Below are 15,857 nucleotides of genomic sequence, written 5' to 3'. Positions count from 1 at the left end.
GCTGCCATGCTGGAGCCTCCACATTTATTTATTGACAAATAAAATTTGTAGAATTTTAAAATATTGTGTACAGAATTTTTATTTGCTTGGCGCAGAATTCCCTCAGGAGTAGTGTGGCTGTAAAAACGTAATTGTGTGTAAATGTTGATATTTTTCATGTCAGTTTTCTTCTAGGACTGCAAGTTTCACAGTTCATGCAATCTTAGGATATTGCAGTGTGTGTGGTCCAATCAAATATCACTTATTCTTTAATTTTAAAATAGCTGGCTGATCTGAAAATATTACTTACATTACAAAACATTTTTTATTGAAACTTTCCCTTTCTCTAGAAAAACTTCAATGATATGTAACGTCAAAGGATATGGAAGACAGTGGAAAAAAGTTATTTAAAATCTGCGTGAAGACTTTTAAACAGTCATAGTGAGCCTGACCATAACACCATTAGCTCTCTAACTAAAGTGCTCCGTTTGGAACTGATCATAGTGTTGTGGTTGTATGTCAGTTTGAATTTACTGTACTTCAATGTGAGAGTGAGTCAGATAACATATGAGTTCAGCTGGTCAAGATGCGGGCTAAATTGATCTTTACCAAAAATAACAAACGGATTTATGTCTTCCTGGGAAGAATTCAGATTTTGCGTATAACCAAAAATGGGTGACAGCAGGCCTTACTTGGGAAAACATCAATCTGTTTCTTGGGTTAAACTTTCCACTGCCAGCAGCAGGTTGGAGTCAGCAGAATGCCCAGCCCTCTGGAACGTCTCTCTCCAGCAATCCGCCAGAGTCTGAGTTTAATGAGCTTCAGAAACAGTGCGTGATTAGCTCTTCGATCAAGCCTTTGAAAAATTTTAGTTAGGGCATTGGGATTTGTGTGTGTGTGTGTGTGTGAGAGTGAGCTAAGGGTTTCATTGCTAGCCTTTTAATCTGAAAGCTTCGTTTTTCACTGTTTTACAATTGTTCTTATGGGTGTAAGGCACCTGTGTGCTTGGCTGTAGGCCTCCAAGTAAATGTCTGAATTAAAAAAGTAAAAGCAGTCTAGTGATGTTGAAGAGGAAGACAGGAGTTGTAGTCATTTCTGTTCCAACATCTCTCAAGGTTTTCTCCTATAATCTGTCTTTCCCTTTTGGGGGCTCTGGTGGTGTTTTTTTAAAAGCAGGTCGACTTCTCTAGCACAGGTGTAAACTGTCATAGTTTGAACAAATGAGTTTTATGAATGCAGTTTTTCAAATCCCTTCTCTTGTGCACTTAGGTGTTAAAGTGTATGTGTGACACACACGTGAAGGCCAATGTCTTATGTGAACCTCACAAAGGGATAATTCTACAAAAACAGAGAAATTATGCAAAATCTAAAACATGTAATCCAGTCACAATATACTAGGCTAACGATGGGGTGGATGAGATGTTTTTTAAAAATTGCTTTCGTCCTCATGACCCTGCCTGGAATCACTATGTGACTGAACCTTAGAGGAAATTGTAAACTCTGATGTTAGTTATCGTGAATAATGACTAGTTTATTTTGTTACACTGAGATTACATTTTCCTCTCTTGCGATTTGTGAAAGGATAGAACCTATGTTAAATTAGAATCCTTCAGACTGGGATTTCTTGTTAATTCAAAATGTGGCAGTTGAATTTCAAGGAGTGCATTTGTTAACATGAGTACTTTTGTTGGTATTAATAACCTATTTAAACACACAGGTTTTTCACCTTTCAGATACTTAAGCCTATTGCTAATGTGACCATTCGCCATATCTGCTTCTCCTTTTTCAGAAAATGAGAGATGCTAATTGACTTGCTTTAGGTGGTAAATTCTTCACATTACGCTACTAACAATAGGTGTTTCTCTACATTGTAGCACAAATGTGCAGATTGTTGTGGACAGCAACTAAAGGAGTTTAAATGTTCTGTTTTTCGTATGATTTATGTTTGTTTTTCTAGCTCTTGAGTCACAGTGAAAATATGTTCCTTATGCTAAGTGCAGTTCAAAAGGTACATATTAGGCTATAAAGTCGGTTTTTGATGATGCAGCCTACTTGTTCAAGTTTTTCTCTTTCACAGTGAATCATTTTTCATCAAAGTATAGTCTTCAGATCTTGATGGCAAGCTCCCAAATTGCAAAGCCAACGGAGTCACTTTCTTACACTGTTTTTTGTCCTGAGAGGTGAAGTTGGTTTCTTATCTGTTGCAGTTAGGGTGACCAGATGTCCCTATTTTATAGGGACAGTCCCAATATTTGGGGCTTTTTCTTCTATAGGCACCTATTAACCCCCCCCCCACCCGCTGTCCCAATTTTTCACACTTGCTGTCTGGTCACCCTAGTTGCAGTAATATTTAAGATACATGACACAACATAAAAGTGGTTGCCCTTTGCCTGACATAGTAACCCAGGTTTGCTCTTAAAGTACAAACTCTTCTTCTGTTAAAATGTGTTTAAAATGGACTGTTGCATGAGCATAACACTTTAAAATAAATGGTACTTTGTGTACCACTGTGTGGATTATGAAGGCTAATTTAGATTTACAAATGGCTGACTAAAAAGCTCCTCTACCAAATTGTTACTTGTAAAAATATACTGAAAAATGTATAACTGTTTTAGAATAGAATAGTAATGCTCTTGATGGCTCTTAACTCAATTTGAAACACTATTCATGTAGTAGAGGAAAATGGAATATTCCAAAGTTATATCAGCTTTATTTATTTGTTTTTTCCAGGTCACTCCAAGATCTGAGACCCCCATAAAAAGTGTCAGTAACAGTTTGGAAAATGCACTACATACGTCGGCACATTCCATTGAGGAGTCGTTACCCAAGAGATCTTCAGGAAAACACTCCAAAGGTGGGTCCCAACTTGCTTTGCATAATTCACATCATATATCTCTAATTGCTTTAAGGAAGTATTTTATAATCCTGATGCAAGATTGTAACTGTGTTTCTTTGCTAACTTGTTGAATTCAGCAAGGATAGCACACTGAATGTAGAATGGTCATTGGAGAAAGTCATCTTAGTCTTCCAATAAATAGTTAAATTTTTATAGTAAGAGACACATTCTGCTGGGCAGTTAGCAAGAATGTTGCTTACAACTTAACCTCCTTTTAACTCTTTTTTGTCAAATTATGTCTTCGCGAAAACTAAATGTCTCCTGATTTGTTTAAGTAATTGGTAGTCCATATATCTTGTGTCCTTTATATAAGTAGTTAGTTAATATATTTTAGTATAAAAATGTTTGCTATAGTCATTGTTGCTGTTCCTCTTAGAGATGAGACAACAGGTAGAAGAGCAGCTATGTTTTGGTATTCTGTTTTGGTTTTCAAGAGGACATTCCTGTGTGTGCAGTAAGGAGGGGTAGATAGTACGAGAATCAGTCGACGCTTGACACCTTCCTTCCCCCAGCCATACAACCCCTATTGTTCTGTTCATTTGCTAACTCTGAAAACTGAATGTTCATCCAAAATCACTAGGAGTTCAATCTAATGCTGCATTGCCAGTAGGTAATAATAAATGTACAGACCTTTCAGTGTCCAATATCTGTGTGTAAGCATACCTTTCATGTTGAGATCATCGGTTATTTAAAAGAATGTTTGAGAATGTTGGTGGTGGATGGGGAGCTAAAAGAGATTGTGTTCATACTTTGACCTTTGTACTTGTAGCAAATTGATACATTGCCATGGGTGTAGTCAGCCTCATGGGGGGGGGGTTGGTATAGGAAGGAACAGTTCTAGACATTTAATGGTACATTCAATGGGGACACAAGCGAAAAAATAGGTTTCCTGAAATTTTGAGTGGAGAGCAACGTCCCTTTCCACTCCCATCCCTTTGAGTATTTCTAAGCATAAGTCAGTCTCCTTTACTTTAGGTCAGCAACACCCAGAATCTGAGTTCACTATTTTTTTTTTTTTATTGCAGGCAGAGAAATATGTGGTCCATGGTTATGTTGGAGAATATTTTTAGCTCTGAGCTAGTTGTAATGGGGTTTAAAACCCTATACAGAGACTAAGAGAGTCTCACCCCTCAGCAGCTGTGGAGCATGCTTCAAAGGAGGGGGAGAGTGGCAATGCGGGGGAGAATAGGAATGAAGGAGAGGCTGTCCAAAGGTAGCAAGACAGTTTTCAGCTTCTGGGGACAGAGCTATCCACAGGAGAAAGATCTGGATCGTGGGTAAAACCACAACCAGGAGGATAAGAGCCTGAAGGCTAGGACTATAACAGGGTTTAAAAGAGAACTAGATAAATTCATGGAGGTTAAGTCCATTAATGGCTATTAGCCAGAATGGGTAAGGAATGGTGTCCCTAGCCTCTGTTTGTCAGAGGGTGAAGATGGATGGCAGGAGAGAGATCATTTGATCATTACCTGTTAGCTTCACTCCCTCTGGGGCAACTGGCATTGGCCACTGTCAGCAGTCAGGATATTGGGCTGGATGGACTTTTGGTCTGACCCAGTATGGCCATTCTTAAGACACTTTCTCCACCCTCACTCCCTGTTGAGATAGAATAACTGAACACTCGGAGGAGAGCTGGGGAATACTTATTTGATCATGTGAGCTGCTGAGAATGGGAACTCCCTGCTGGATTGGGGAGAGGACTGCAGCCATGTGCCCAAACTGAAGAGAGAGCAGGGAGTTAAGAAGCAGCATGGGGGGGCTAGTTAGGTGCAGTAGAAAGAGACAACTGAGGCACTTAATCGCACTCCCCTGGGGCCCTTAGCTGAGATGGTGGAGATGGAGGTCTTGGGTGCCCCCTACTGGCTACTGCCAGGAGAACTCTGAGGCACTAGGAACGACTGACTGAAGCTTGACCGTTAGCCTTGCTGACTGCTATGCAAGCCCATCCCAGGATGCTGGGGTTGGAAGGACTGTTGAGCTACGGCCTTCCTGCTAGACCTGCCGGCTTCCGAGTAAAATCTGCTGTGCTAGTTTTATACTTATGTAGAACAACTTTTGTTAACTGCCTTTGTAGGATCTGTATAGAAGAAATAATGCCGATAAATTACACACATTAATTAGTGCTAATATTTTGTCTTTAAATTTAGAATAGGCTTCAAATGCAACAACAAATCTAAGAAGTTATGGACTGAGCGATAAGTTCAAATAAAGAGCTGAAATCTAGTCATTTTGCTGGGGGCAATGTTGTGTAGTGGTTAGAGCAGTGGCCTGTAAATTTGGTCTCTGGGTTTCTGCTATGTAACTTTGGATAAATCTCTCTCAACCTCTTTCTGCTTCAATTTCCCTATCTGTAAAATGGATATAGTAATACCACTTTGAAATCCTTGATGAAAGGTGCTTTTACAAGTGCAACATTATTTATTTGCTATAGAAGCAGAGGAGCCAAAACAGAATGGAAGTAATTAAAGATCCTAAGTAAAACTTCTTGGCTTGTCTCCACTGGAAACTCCTATTTTGTGATATACCCAACAATAATCCCAATAGCTATAAGTAGCAGTAAGTTTACAGCCAAATAATGCTGTAAGTAGCTATTTCTTCAGCTGTGAAAAATGCAACACTCGGCAGAAACCTGCCAAGGTTCGTGACTTCCATCTATCAAAAATAGGACAGGGTTTGGCATTGAATTTTCATTCTTGGACCATGATTGTTGTTCTAGCACCAGAAAATGTGCCAAGACTAGACATGGTACAGACTGAAATTAATTACATTTTCCTCTTACACTTTTTTTATTTTTAATCTATGAATTTTAGAATAGGATAACCAGTTTGTTTGCAGGGGTGTTGTTTAATGTATATGTTGCAAAATGCTTAGGGATCAAAAGGAATCATGCAACAAATACAATTATTTGAGTAACTAGTATTCTAGCTTCTAGTTAACCAGCAACAAAGACTATGTCTGTCCTGTGGGATGTTGGGCCTCTCCTTGCAGGTTGGAGTCAGATCTGAGATTGACAGCCTGCCTGGGGCAAGGACTGGGGCCAGGACTGCCCTTCTGTGGAAAAGCCCCATAGCTTTCTGCCTCCACTCCTGGGTGGACAGTTGACCAGGGGTCTCTCCATTGTAGCAGAGGCTTTCAGGGATAGAACTACCCAAAGATTTTGAATTTTACTCCATTGGAGATGCCATAAACAACTGTAAATATTTTTTTTAATTCTGTCTTTTTTGACCAGGAGTTTCTAGCCAGCCTTTCCTCATATCCCTTCTCTGAAGGGATTGCTGCTGGGGCAGATTGCAAATGCTCTAGTTCCTTCTCTCGAGTCAGGAGCCCTAAGCCAGACTGCCCCAGCTGCAGAGAGGAGCTTGTGCCTGAAACAGAGAGCAACCCAGAGGTGAAGGAGAGGGCCAGGTCTCCCTGAAGCACTCCAGACACCCTAGGCAAGCAGGAGGGCCAGGTCCTTACCAAGCCAGAGAATTGGTCCACGGATAAAATTTGCAAATGATTTGCATCCTGGCTCTCAGAAATATTAGTAAACCATACACTCTGTGGTTGTTTGTGTCTTTAGCAGGATTTTCTGGGTCCTGGAAATATTGACAATGGTTGTTAATTAACCCCCTACCCTTCACCCTTAGTATCCAACTTTCAGTGCACTTGGAGGTAGAAATATTACGTACTCCTAGCTGGTGAAGGAGGCAAGAAAAGCAGTGGGCTATACTGTTAAGTCTACTGAATACTTCTTGGAGATGACTTAGCTTCAGTAATTCTAATTTGTATAAATAGTGTAGTTAGTGTATTTGCAGTATTTTATATTGTCCTGGTTGGTTTGTTTGTTTGTTTGTTTGTTTTGCTCGCTCATCTGTGTGTTACAAGATGGTTAGCTGGAAACATCTATATACGTTATCTTTCACATATAACTTGACTTAGTCTTCTTAGTCTGGATTAAGTTTAGAAATGTGAGCAACAAGGGTGATGTCGTGGTGGGAGTCTGCTATAGACCACCGGACCAGGGGGATGAGGTGGATGAGGCTTTCTTCCGGCAACTCACAGAAGTTACTAGATCGCAGGCCCTGGTCTCATGGGAGACTTCAATCACCCTGATATCTGCTCGGAGAGCAATACAGCGGTGCACAGACAATCCAGGAAGTTTTTGGAAAATGTAGGGGACAATTTCCTGGTGCAAGTGCTGGAGGAACCAACTAGGGGCAGAGCTCTTCTTGACCTGCTGCTCACAAACTGGGAAGAATTAGTAGGGGAAGCTAAAGTGGATGGGAACCTGGGAGGCAGTGACCATGAGATGGTCAAGTTCAGGATCCTGACACAGGGAAGAAAGGAGAGCATGCTTTTCAGTAGGAGACATTGTAGTGCTTTTCCCTCAAAGTATATTTAATACAATCGAAAATTTAGGAAAGTATATTTGAATGGTCTTGGCTGTGGAAGTTGTCTCAACTGGATGGAACGTTAGGTGGTAGGCTATTTACCTACTTCCATTGACAGAAAGTTCTGTTTCTGTTCCCAAGCTGTAAGCAGGCCAGTGCACCCATTATAGTGGATCTGTTGAGCTTATTACTCAAAAAAGGAAACTGTAAAGTAAGCACAAATAGACTTTCTTATTACACATTTGAATTTAGATTGCAGGGTAAAGGAGGGAGATAAGACATCGCTAGACCTCTGTCCTTCCTATCTTTTTCTATATTTGTAAAATGTACAGAGATTTCCTTTTCATTGTAGGAGAAATATGTTCCTTTCCACACTGTAAGCAAATGAAGCTTGGATTTCTTGTTGCATGCACATTGAGTCTTAAGTGCCTCATTGTACTTTAAACAGCCTCAGGGTTTTTTCCCACAGTTGTCAGTTTATTTCTTTTACTATTATAAATGAAAAAGTGCCATTGCTTGAATAGTTGATTCCAGTCTCAAAGGTGACATACTTTATACTTATAATTCAGTTTGCCTTCAGGACATATACTTTCAACATCAGTGCATCTGTGCAAGAAATGTCCCTTTTGGTTTGGTAATTGTGTTTTGGAACATGACATTTGATTGACTAATGTGAAGTCTTTGAGGACTCTAGTCTTTAGAATTATCACCGTCTACAAAAGTCTTAGTTAAGTACTATGAAAGTTGTGTGCAGTGTTGTTGTAGCTGTATGGGCCCAGGGTACTAGAGAGACCGATAATATCTTTTATTGGACTAAGTTCTGTTGGTGAGAGAGACAAGCTTTCAAGCTTACACAGAGCTCTTCTTCAGACCAACCTTGTCTCTCTACTATGAAAGTTAATTTTTCTTCAAATAATTGTTTTTTGTTATACTTTCTCTTTGTAGACTGAGTTTAAAATGACTTCCTATACATAGTAGTTTACATTAGGAGCAGGAAATAAATCTCCTTTAGAATCATAGCTATGTAGGGCTGGAAGGGACCTTGAGAGGTCATCAGGTCCAGCCCCCTGTCCAGAGGTAGGACAAAGTAAACCTAGATCATCCTGGATAGGGTTCTGTCCAACTGGTTCTTAATAACCTCCAATGATGGGGATTCCACAACCTCTCTTGTGGAAGCCTATTCCAGAGCCTAACTATCCTTATAATTAGAAACCTTTTCCTGATATCTAACCTACATTTCCCTGGCTGCAGATTAAGTCCATTATGTCCCATTCTACCTTCAGTGGACACAAAAAACATTCGATAGCCTTCTTCTTTTTATAACAACCCTTTACATATTTGAAAACTGTTATCAGGTCCCCCCTCAGTCTTCTTTTTCTCAAGACTAAACATGCCCAGTTTTTTAACCTTTCCTTATAGGTCAGGGTTTCTAAACCTTTTATCTTTTTTGTTGCTCTCCTCTGGACTCTCTCCAGTTTGTCCACAACTTTGCTTAGGTGTGGTGCCCGGAATTGTACGCAGTACTCCAGCTGAAGCCTCACCAGTGCTGAGTAGCGCGGGACAGTTACCTCCCATGTTTGACGTATGACATTGCTGTTAATATACTCTGGAATGGTATGCATTTACGAAAAAGGCTAATCACATTATAGACTCATATTCAATTTGTGATCCACTATAGCCTCCAGACCATTTTCAGCAGTACTACCACCTAGCCAGTTATTCCTATTTTGTAGTTGTGTATTTGGTTTTTCCTTCCTAAGAGTAGTACTTTGCACTTATCTTTACTGAATTTCATGTGGTTGATTTCTGATCGATTCTCCAATTTGTCAAGGTTGTTTTGAATTCTGATCCTGTACTCCAAAGTGTTTGCAATCCTGCCCAGTTTGGTGTCATCTGCAGATTTTATAAGCATACTCTCCATTCCAGTATCCAAGCCATTGATGAAAATATCAAATAGCGCTGGATCCCGGAATGACACCCTCCTTGTTTGACAGCAAATAATTGATAATTACTCTTTGAATATGATCTTTCAACTAGTTGTGCACCCATCTTATAGTAATTTCATCTTGACCACATTTCCCTAGTTTGCTTATGAGAATGTCATGTTGGACTGTGTCAAAAGCCTTACTGAAGTCAATATATATCATAAAAAGAAAAGGAGTACTTTAGAGACTAACCAATTTATTTGAGCATAAGCTTTCGTGAGCTACAGCTACAGCTCACGAAAGCTTATGCTCAAATAAATTGGTTCGTCTCTAAGGTGCCATAAGTACTCCTTTTCTTTTTGCGAATACAGACTAACATGGCTGTTACTCTGAAATATATATCATGTCTACTGTTTTCCCCCCGACCCTGTAGGCCAGTAACCCTGTCAACAAAAGAAATTGGTATGCTTTGGTGTGGTTTATTTTTGACACCTCCATGCTGGCTATCTCCTTATAACCTGTTATCTTCCAGGTGCTTACAAATTGCTTGTTTAATAATTTGCTTCAGTATCTTTTCATTTAGGCTGACTGATGTATAATTCCCTGGATCCTCTTTGTTCCCGTTTTTAAAGATCGGTACTATGTTTGCCCTTCTCTAGTCCTCTGGAACCTCAGCAATCTCCTTGAATTCTGAGATAATTGCTAACAATTCAAGATTGTTTCAGCTAGTACTTAACTACCTAGGATGAATTTCATCCAGCCATGCCGACTTGAATACATCTAACTTATCTAAATATTCGTTAACCTGTTCTTTCCCTGTTTTGGCTTGCATTCCTTCCCCCTTCATGTTAATATTACATGTGTGGAGTAGTGGGTCACCATTAACCATTTTAGCGAAGACTGACCAAAGTAGGCATTAAACACCTCAGCCGTCTTGATGTCATTAACTCTTTTTCCCTGTTAAGTGGAGGACCTACACTTTCCTTCAACTTTCTCTTGCTCCTAATGTATTTGAAGAATCTCTTCTTATGGCCTTTTATGTCCATTTTCTTCATAGATGACTCGTGCCTCCTGATGCTGGGAGAGCACAATGTAAAGGGGAGGACACATGACCGCCCCCATGTGTCTGTTCTGCCCAGCGACCCCCCTGCTCTGCACCTAACCCGGGCCCACTGCACTCTCCCTGCCCCACCATTGTTACCTACGGCCGAGCAAGCCAAGTACATGCTGGGAGCGAGAGGGGACTCTGGCTCGGTTGGCCCTTGTGCCTGCAGCCAGGCCTGGACAGGGGGCAGCCCCCTGCTGCCTCCCCAGCCTGGCTCTTGCAGGCAGCCGCTGCACCGCCCAAAGCAGCAATCTGGAGCGGCAGGCATGAAAAATGGCTGGTCACGCTCCCTCCACTCCTTGCCCAGGCCTGGGTGCTAGGGACAGGATCTGAATGTGTGGAGGGGCAGGCACAGCGGGAGAAGGACACCCTCTCCTTCTTCTACGAGTGATTGTTCATGTCCATTCCAAGCAGGTGTATGCGTGCCCCATGCACGCTAGCCGGAAGATTTTTTCCCCTAGCAGCGTCCGTAGGGTCAACCTGGGCGGCCCCTGGAGTGGCGCCTTCATGGCTCCCAATATCTGGCCCTGCCGGCCCCCCATCCCCTTAGTTCCTTCTTACTGCTCGTGATGGCTAGCTGGAACTTTGCTCGCTCTTACAGCAAGCACCTTACAGTGTGTTTGTTCTTAGTGTACATAGTTCAATAGTTATTCTCTCTAGTTATGCTTTTTCATACAGTTAGTAGTGGTTTGTTAGATAGTTTGTTTCCCCTTCGGGGGTATGCCCAGGTCTCCGGGGTTTAAACTCTCTGAATCCTGTGGAAAGTTTATGCCCAAGAGTGATCCTCACTCATCTTGCCTGCGGTGCCTTGGTGAGACTCAGCAAAAGGACAAGTGCCGCATTTGCAAGGGTTTCTACCCAAGAACCCTTAAGGACAGAGAGCAGAGACTAAAACTCCTGCTCATGGAGATGGCTCTGAGACCACAATCTGACCCAGGACCCAATGACCCAGCACTAAGCATGTCGTCTTCGGAGCGCAGCGCTCCGGCGCCAAAGGCGTGCGAAACAGGCCCAGCTAAGGACTCTAAAACCCACCGGCACCGCCACTACTTGGGCCATAGGACGTTGGCCTCAGTCGGCACCATTCTCCGTCTCTGGTGCCGGTAAAGAAGAAGAGGCCGGTGAGGGACTGGTTACCCCCCCTTGACACCTAAGAGGCCGGCGCCGTCCGCAAGTGGCTTGGGACAGACTGCCTCCGCCTCGCTTCTGCCCAGGGTTTTGTCAACTCCTGCCCCGGCCGGGGTCCAGTCAAGTCCAAACCCTCCTCAGCCCCCAGACCATCTGGTGGACATACAACCACCATCGACGCCGGAGGCGTTCGAAGCAGCAGTGGACCTGATGCATCTCCTGGTGCCATCCTCCACCTAAAGGAGGGACAAATCTCTGGTGACTGCATGCCCCCATTCCACTCCAGGGGTAAGCCAACCATGATGGTCCGTCGGTCTCCATCTCCAGCACCGCCTGCACAGACTCAGGAAGCGCACCACTCCCTGGAATCGAGTTGTCGTTCGTTGGCGACCCAGAGGACTGCTCCTCTGTGGTCGTCTTATTCGGAGACCTCCGAGTCGGAGGTGGACTCAGCTCAATCTAGCAGATTGCGGAGCATAAGGTCCAGGTTCCGGCGCAGTCACCAACCATACCCGGCACTGTGGCAGCAACAGTGGCAACCACCTGCTCAATGGCCCTTCTGAACACCCTGGGTGTACCATTAGAGCCAGGGTCAAGTCCATGGTCCGCGCTCCAGAACGGTGTTGGTGTCCTCGGCGTCGTTCGTGCCACCGTCGGCGCCACCCTGGGGCGGAGTGGCCCTGCCAACTCACATGGTTTCGGCGCCGATACCTCAGCCAGCTCCGGCACTGGCACCGGTGGAAGCTTCAGCTCTGTCCCTACCGACCCCGACGGTCTCGGTCCCGCCGGATTTACCGGTTGCAGTGCAGAGTTCTTCATCAGTACCAGCTCCACAACCCGAGTACCGCGTGTCGAGGGACCCCGGGGAGGGGGGGGCGACTGAAGGTAGTGAACTGGGCCCACCTCCTGTTCTCTCTCTCCCTCGTCCTCACCCGATGAAGCGGTTGCGGGGACTTGGACGGCCCCAGCTTTGGAGGACAACCAGGTTCTTCAACAGCTTTTGCGACTGGCTGCCCAAAGCCTGGGGATTCAAGCAGAGGAGGTGGAAGAGGATTTAGACCTTGTCATAGACATTCTGTCTCCCTCCGGCCCATCCAGGGTTGCATTGCCATTTATCAAGTCTGATAACCGAAACATTTAAGAACTTGTGGCAAACTCCTGCTTCTCTGGCACCTACGGCCAAGAAATCCGAGCGCCGCTACTTTGTTCCCTCTAGAGGGTATGAACATCTTTACACACACCCCTCCTCCGGACTCTTTGGTGGTCAACGGGGCCCAATCAGAGAGAATGTCAAGGGTTTCAAGGATCCACCCCTAAAAACAGGGATGCCAAGAAACTGGACCTGTTTGGCTGGAAGGCCTACTCGACAGGAGGCCTGTAACTTCATATAGCCAACCAGCGGGCCATAGTAAGCCGCTACGGGCATAACACCTGCTCGTCTACGGCTAACTTGACAGAACTTCTGCCCCAGGAAGCTCGGGGGGAGTTCTCTGCGCTCGTGGAGGAGGGGAAACTGGTCTCCCAGGCATCTTTGCAAGCAGCTTTTGGACGCGGCCTCTTGCACTTCAGCCACAGGGGTAGTTATGAGGAGAGGCTCCTGGCTACAGGTCTCTCGTTTTCCCCTTGAGGTCCAGCAGACCATTCAAGACCTTCTCTTCGAGGGTGTAGCTCTCTTCTCCGAGAAGACGGATAAGAGACTTCACAGCTTGAAGGACTCTAGGGCTACCCTTTGTTCACTGGGGCTTCACATGCTGCTACCCAGCTCAGACATTTTACGCCTCAACCTGCCCCTCGTCCTTACCAACCCAAAACTGCCAAGACGCTCCACCACGTAGGCAGAATAGGAGCACTCGGAGGAGGCAACGCCCGTCCTCTGGACAAAGCTCGGGCCAGCCCAGGCCCCACCAGGCTCTAGACCACCCTTTTGAGGATACAGTCGAGGACGGCTTGCCAGTATGACCTTTTGGATCCTTCCCATCTTACTTTCTCATCCCGTCTATTCCCTTTCTACTGTGCCTGGTCTCGAATTACTTCAGACTGATGGGTCCTCCACATGGTAGAGAGGGGATATTCCATCCAATTCCGTACCCTCCCGCACCACTCTCATGAGCAACTTCTAATTCAACAGGTGCAGTCCCTGCTCTCAGTAGGGGCAGTGGAGGAGGTTCCTCAGGAGCTAAGGGGCAAGGGTTTCCCAGTATTGCCTCATACCGAAGGCCAAGGGGGGCCTCAGACCCATACTGGACCTGCAACAGCTCAACAAGCACGTAAAGAAACTCAAGTTTTACATTGTCTCACTAACCTCTATTATCCCCTCACTGGATCCCCGAGACTGGTACGCCACCCTCAACTTGAAGGATGCGTATTTTCATATCGCAGTTGTCCCACATCACAGACGCTACCTCAGATTTGTTGGTGAACAGAGGCCACTACCAGTTTACTGTCCCTCCGTTCGGACTGTTGACTGCCCCCCGAGTATTCACAAAATGCATGGCAGTCGTCGTGGCATTGCTGTGCAAGCGCCAGATACAGGTTTTTCCATACCTTGACGACTGGCTGATCAGAGGTCACTCAAGAGCCCAGGTGGAAGCTCAGGTCGAGTTTATAAGGAGGACCTTCCTCGACTTAGGTCTCCTCCTGAATGAGGAGAAATGTACTCTTGTCACCGGTGCAGAAGATAGAATTCATAGGCGCGGTCCTGGACTCTACCCAAGCCAGGGCGTACCTCCCGGAGGCCAGGTTTCGCTCATTTCAGGACATTATACAGAGCCTCAGACAGTTCCCCATGACGTCAGCAAGAAACTGTCTAAAGCTGCTGGGACACATGACGTCCTGCACATATGTGGTGCAGCATGCCAGGCTCAGGCTGCGCCCACTCTAGTCTTGGCTGGCGTCAGTGTACCGACTAGCCAGAGATGCGATGGACAGGGTCGTAACCCTGCCCCGCCTGGTACTGGACTCCCTCCTATGGTGGCTCGACCCTTGAATGGTTTGCGCAGGGGTGCCTTTTGCCAGCCCTCAGCCCTCACTCACCTTGGTGTCAGACGCCTCGGATCTGGGTTGGGGGGGCTCTCCTAGGGGACCTCAAGACCCAAGGCCTCTGGTCTGTGGTGGACCTCACTCTTCACATCAATGTCAAAGAGCTGAGGGCAGTGCATCTGGCATGCTACGCTTCCAAAACGCACATAATGGGCAGATGTGTTTCAGTCCTCATGGACAACACCTCGGAGATGTTTTCTATCAACAAACGGGGATGCACGCTCCTCTCCCCTGTGCCGAGAAGCGCTTGAGCTGTGGGACTTCTGCATAGAGCACTCGATCCACCTGCAGGCCTCATCCCTCCCAGGGGTGCGAAACATACTGGCGGACAGCCTCAGCTGGACCTTCAATGGCCACGAGTGGTCCCTTCGGCCAGACGTGGTGAGCTCAATCTTCCAGTTCTGGGGCTCTCCACAGATAGACCTGTTCGCCACTCTGGGCAACAGGAAATGTCAGACATTCTATGCCCTCAGGAGCCACGGCTCAGGGTCCATCGGAGACACCTTCCTTCTCTCATGGGAGGGCTGCCTGCTATATGCTTTCCCACCCATCCCCCGAGTCCACAGGGTGCTCCTCAAGATCCGCAGGGACCGGGACCGAGTCATACTAACAGTGCCAGTGTGGCTGTGGCAGCACTGGTTCACCTCGCTCCTGGAAATGTCCATAGCGACCCCACTCGCCTTACCGCTGGTCCCCGACCTGATCACGCAGGACCAGGGCCGACTCCGGCACCTGAATCTGGAGTCGCTCCACCTTACGGCCTGGATGATCCATAGCTAAGTGCCACAGAGCTGTCTTGTTCGGACCAGGTCAGACAAGTCCTCCTGGGTAGTAGAAAGCCCTCCACCAGAGCTGCTTACCTGGCCAAGTGGAAAAGGTTTTCCATCTGGGCGGAGCAATGTAGTCAGTTGCCGCTCCTTGCCTCCATACCGTTTATACTGGACTACCTCCTTCACTTAAGGCATCAAGACTTGTCCTGGTCATCAATAAGGGTCCACTTGGCCGCTATCTCAGCCTTCCATCCGGGCTCAGATGGTCTCTTGGTCTTCGTAAACCCTGTGGTCAGCCCTTTTCTCAAGGGTTTGGACAGGCTCTTCCCACATGCGCGTCAGCCTGTCCCTGCCTGGGACCTCAGTTTAGTCCTCTCCAGGCTCACAGGCCTGCCATTTGAACCTCTGGCCACCTGCTCCCTGTTATATCTCTCATTCAAGGTCGCGTTCCTCGTGGCAATTACCTTGGCTCGACGGGTTTCGGAGCTCAGGGCCCTCACATCTGAGCCCTCTTACACAGTTTTTCATAAGGATAAGGTGCAGCTCAGGCCTCATCCGGCTTTTCTCCCGAAGGTCGTCTCCCATTTTCACATGACCCAGGACATCTTCCTCCCAGTGTTTTATCCCAACCCATGCTCCTCC

The 15,857-nt window shown here is 45.7% G+C and overlaps 1 protein-coding gene across 1 annotated transcript in view; it reads left to right on the top strand.

The window, feature by feature from the left end:
* Nucleotides 1-15,857, top strand: part of ZCCHC14 (zinc finger CCHC-type containing 14) — an 89,785-nt gene that overhangs the window by 14,586 nt on the left and 59,342 nt on the right. The window contains exon 2 of the mRNA XM_073308144.2: nucleotides 2,710-2,833. Within this exon, the coding sequence (XP_073164245.1) occupies nucleotides 2,710-2,833 (124 nt within the window). The remainder of the gene's footprint in view (nucleotides 1-2,709; nucleotides 2,834-15,857) is intronic.

This window comes from Lepidochelys kempii, chromosome 12 (genome assembly GCF_965140285.1).
Source record: "Lepidochelys kempii isolate rLepKem1 chromosome 12, rLepKem1.hap1, whole genome shotgun sequence".
Classification (NCBI taxonomy): Eukaryota; Metazoa; Chordata; order Testudines; family Cheloniidae; genus Lepidochelys; species Lepidochelys kempii.
This window is presented reverse-complemented; position numbering and strand designations above follow the sequence as displayed.